Raw genomic sequence first — 4992 nt, forward strand, 5'->3', positions numbered from 1 at the left:
TTAAGGGTTAGAAGAAGAAGCAAACCTTCAAAAACTCCAGCAGAAATAAAGGGAAAGGCAAACACAAACTAGAAAATATTATGACCCTATTGGTCTCTGGCATTACTAAATAGGATTAAAAAAAAAAAGGCGGGGGGCAGTAGCCTGTGGTTGTGAAGGGGAAGGCGGGAATAAGGAGAAAGGTGGCCCCGCCCACGCTCCTGCCTCCACCCTCCTGCCGCACTGCAGGTGTGAACTGTAATTGGAGATCTGAGCTCACAGTGACGTGGCCCTTAAGAGACCCACAGTCAAGGAGTGGAGAAGTCTCTCCTTCCAGTTGCGGTGTGGTCATCTTCTGTGGCCTGCAGTCCAGAGAAGGAGGAAGAGGTAAAAGCTGACCCCGATTGTTGCAGGTTGGTGGGCTCTGACTGGCGTGGCGGAGGGCAAAACCAGAGCGGGTCCAGGACTGGATTCTCTCGACCTCTTTCCCCTACGCCCATCCGTTTGGTGTAAGAAATGAAGGATTCGTGGGGAGGAGATCCGGAGCGGCCAGGTTGGGAATAGGAAGCAGCTCGGATTTTCGGGGAGGCAGGCGAGCTGGCAGGCGGTGTCCAGCGGAGCGGAAGGGCAGAGGGAGGGGACGGCGGACCCCGCAGAGGGTCCAGGTCTGCATTCCCGGCATCTCCTCTCAAACCTCGGTGCATTTTGGAGCCAGAAATGGTGGACTACGGGGGCCTGAAGGGGGTACTGCAGAGGAGGGGGACAAGGGCTCGGTCCCTGAACCCCTCCTGTATCCCTCCGTATTGCAGAGGAGGCGGTTGAGCAGGTGAGCTTCTGACTGAGGGAAAGAGGCGGGGAGCTAGAAACTGTTTCTGATCCCTCCAGGTCGGTGTAGGCGTGGGCGCGGCTTGCAGACCTTGGGGTAAGAATGACAAAACTCAGAGACCGCAGTGGGTCCTGGTTTGCAATGCTCACAGTCCCACACTGTGACACCCGCCCTTCGTCCATCTTGATGCATAAAATGGTGGGTAGTGGCAGGGGGTAGGCTCTAGAGAGGGCGTGGGTCCCAGACGGGCCTGGCGGATACCCAGATTGAATTTTTTTTTAATAAACCACGTTTCCACTCAGCAAGCTCTCCTGACTTCCTTGCCTCGCATGTTGCCCATTTGCGTGCAAGAAATGGTAATTAGGTGATGAGTGTGACGAGACAGCGGGGATAAGGTGCCTAAGGAAGAGGTTAAAATGGTTTAAAAATAATCATCTTTGATTATGATGGGTATTTCTGGAGAGAGAGATAGCACATCACAGGACAGGAAAGGAAGCCCTGAGACAGGATGGTGGAGAACCAGAAGGTGGCAACACTTGATAAGGAGAGCCCTAAATCAACAACGGAGCTGGTGCCCCCATACTGGTCTTTTGATCAAGTGGGCAGTGCCGGCCGGCCATTTTCTCATTTCTGTCTGCAGGTCTTAGGTCCGTTGGCGTGGCAGATCTCAAGGCTAAGAGAAGCCTGCCTTAGATCCCTGCAGGTAAGGGGCTGCCTGGGGCCCTGTTGTATGTGGGTATCAGATCAGAACAGAATCTGGGGTACTCACAGCCCTCCCTGCCAGAGTGGTGGGCCAGTGAGGGGTGAAGAAGGGAGTAGTGGGGCAAGGTCTGGGATGCCCCTGGAGGGCAGATCTGTATCCCAGGAAGCTGAGACCTAGTCTCTCGCTACTGCCCCGCCCACCGGCCGTCCTCCATTTTGGTGCCTGGAGGGGCCAGGGGAAGGATTTGCAGGGAAAATGGTGGATTTGGAGTGGGGAAGGGAGAGGGTGGGTTTGGGGAGCCCCCTAAAGGGCTCACAAAATCAGGTGGGAAAACCTTTACCAGCCAGAGCTCTGAAACCTGTTGTTATCAAGCATTCGATTCCTTTTCTTGCTTTTTTTCTCCTAGGAAGAAGAAGCAGGGAAAAAAATCTCAACATGGAAAACGTCCCCCAGGAAAATGAAGGGAGGGAGCAGGTCCCCATGCAGAATGGAGAGGAAGCCCGCCCTTTGGAAGGGGTTGAAGGCGAGGAGCCTGCAGGAAATATCAGAGGAGGCCAGGCTCCACCTGCGCAGGAGTTTAGAGGGGATGTGCCCAATAGGCTTGTCAATAACATTGATTTGATCGATGGTGATGCAGATGATATGGAACGGTTCATGGAGGAGATGAGAGAGTTAAGGAGGAAAATTAGGGAGCTGCAGCTGAGGTACAGCCTGCGCATTCTTATAGGGGACCCTCCTCACCATGACCATCATGATGAGTTTTGCCTTATGCCTTGAATCATGAGGCTAATAATCATAAACCTCCTGCTTCTCAAACTTAAATTTTCTTGATGTACCCTTAATGTGAACCTTTTGGTGTTCTGTCATTTTCTGACTGGAGATTTCATTTTGACCTGGTCTGTTAGCTTATCTGTCAGCAGGGGAGTTTCATCAATTTGCATGGAAAGATGTTTGTTATATATTGTAAAGTTAATAAAGCAGTTTAAAAAGCAGCCTATAGATAATCTCATTTAAAAGCTTGCGTATTTATAGTATATACATATATATGAATAGAAGAAAAGTATGAAAATATAAAAAACAGAATGTTTTATTTCTATGTGGTAATTAGTCTTGTTTATCTTGGCTTTTTTTATTTTCATTTTTCCAAAATACATATGTAGTACATGTATCAGAAAAAAAGGTTTTAAAAAATTGACAGCATGTGAAGGGAATGGAGACAATAAATACCTGAGACACAACATAAAGACGTGTAAATCTTGTACTACCTCTGGATTTCTTATTTAGAAACACAAACGTGGTACAGTGAAACCTGTGAGAGCTGGAACTCAGCAGGACTGCCTTGTTTTTCTGGGTCTTGCAAGTGTTCTGCCTTTGACCAGGTGCAGTCTTAGCGCTTCTCTATACCTCGTTTTAGTGGAAAATATTTTAATTTTCCTTCTCCGACAGGTTTGTGCCTTACACAGGCTCCAGCTTTTGCAGGTTTTACTATAATTATTACAGATACATTTATTAAAAGTCAGGTTATTCATCTATACCCCGGTGGCTTAGTGGTTAAGTGCTACAACTGCTAACCAAGAGGTCAGCGGTTCAAATCCACCAGGCGCTCCTTGGAAACTCTGGGGCAGCTCTCCTCTGCCCTATAGGGTCACTATGAGTCGGAATCGACTCGACGGCAGTGGGTTTGGTTTTTTGGTTTTTATTCATCTATAAAATGAAAATAATACATGCCTTATAGGATTGCTGTTTGAGAGAAAGATGTAGCAATCTGCTTCTGTAAAGATTTACAGCTTTGGAAACCCTATGGGACAACTCTACACTGTCCTATAAGGTTGCTATGAGTCCGAATTGACTAAGTGACAATGGATTTGGTTTTCACAGGACTGTTGTGGGAAGCAAATAAGGTAATGACTGAACTCTGGCTGATTCTATCCACACATGCAAGCCCCAGCCCTCTAGGTGCCCTTCATATTTAAGAAAGGGCCCAAAGGGTATGCCACATATGCCTACCAGCAAGTTGAATTAACTCCTGGTGGGTGTCACTTTTCTATTTGTCTGCTGCAATGTCCTCCTTCCCTGGGTAATGGCGTGGCCACTGGGCACTCCTTCCGCTTTTGCTGAGTTTCTGCTCCCTCTGCTGACTGCTACCACTGCTAATGTGCTGGAGTCCTAAAGGTGATGCCAAAAAAAAAAAAAAAACCATTGCCCTCAAGTCGATTCCGACTCATAGCGACCTATATGACAGAGTAGAACTGCCCCATAGTTTCCACGGAGCGGCTGGTGGATTCGAACTGCCGAACTTTTAGTTAGCAGCTGTAGCACTTAACCACTATACCACCAGGGTTTCCAAAGGTGATAAACCCACTGATTTCTCTGGAACCTCCAGTGATCTGAATCTCCATTTTTTCCCTTTAGAGAAATGTGGAGAATGAATGCCCCTTCCTGCTTCAAAGTTATACTCAATCCGGATGGATACTGCCCCAGTGCTGCTTAGGCAACCAAACAGTCCTTTCTGGTTTTGCTCAGACTTCCTTCCCCACTACCTCCCCATAGTATCACTAATAGACAAATATTAGTGACACTTATGACAGCGTACTCAGAATCCAACTTTCCCTTCCATCCCCTGATGAATGTGACCCACTCTCCTTGATTCCATTTTGTCATGGAGACACTGCTACAGGTTTCACTCTGCATTTAAACAGGGGTTGTGGGAATAGTTACATGTCTCCAAGACTGTTCCAGTCCACACCACCCTCATCCCAGGGGTCCCCAGTAGTCTCTACTCACATTAACTTACATGGAATCCAGAGAAGTTTCCTTCTGCCTTTGCTTGAGATTTGCTGTGCCCAGTAAACCTATAATCACAGATCAATGGGAAACGGTGGCGGGGGAGTCTAGGGACTTGGTGGATTGACCCTTGTTTTTGAACATTTCATACCACCCAGTCCTCATTGATCCCCACTAGACCGTGCCCTTCTTACAGTAAATATTTTGTCTCATTTATTCCAGTACCCTTAGTGCCTAGCATAAAAAAAAAAGCATAGGGTCTGACAAATTGTAGGGTTTAATAGTTAATTATACTTGAGTCAGGAGTCCAGCAATCTGGGCCTAGTTTTGCCTCTGACCATTTATGGGCAAGTAGCTTCTTTTCCCTAAGACTATAGTTTGTAATTAAAAAAAAAAAAAGGAACACAGCAGAGGAAGCACAATACTCAATTTCAATACGTGGATATGCCAGTGTTAATTATGTGCTATACAGACCAGGCCTGGTGGTACAATGATAGTGTTTGGCTGCTAACCGAAAGGTCGGTGATTCGAATCCACCAGGTGCTCTGCTGGAGAGAAGACCTGGTGATCTGCTCCTGTAAAGATTACAGCCTAGGAAACCCTATGGGGCAGTTCTACCCTGTCATATGTGGTTGCTATGAGTCAGAATCCACTTGATGGCACACAACAACATGCATTCATTCAGACCAGCTGCATTGGA

At 47.3% G+C, this 4992-nt stretch overlaps 1 protein-coding gene across 2 annotated transcripts; it reads left to right on the forward strand.

Annotated features, from left to right (window-relative positions):
- The first annotated feature begins 296 nt into the window (after window positions 1-296).
- On the forward strand, window positions 297-2539 carry LOC126069633 (protein BEX5-like). 2 transcript variants are annotated; one of them, XM_049873237.1, is made up of 3 exons: window positions 297-366; window positions 1446-1508; window positions 1915-2539. In XM_049873237.1, exon 3 carries the CDS (start codon window positions 1944-1946, stop codon window positions 2283-2285), a length of 342 nt encoding a protein of 113 aa, XP_049729194.1. In that variant the 5' UTR covers window positions 297-366; window positions 1446-1508; window positions 1915-1943; the 3' UTR covers window positions 2286-2539. The 2 variants fall into 2 exon arrangements, with proteins under 2 accessions (XP_049729194.1, XP_049729195.1); XM_049873238.1 differs by having other exon boundaries at window positions 327-392.
- The last annotated feature ends 2453 nt before the right edge of the window (window positions 2540-4992 follow it).

Source organism: Elephas maximus, chromosome X (genome assembly GCF_024166365.1).
Source record: "Elephas maximus indicus isolate mEleMax1 chromosome X, mEleMax1 primary haplotype, whole genome shotgun sequence".
Classification (NCBI taxonomy): Eukaryota; Metazoa; Chordata; class Mammalia; order Proboscidea; family Elephantidae; genus Elephas; species Elephas maximus.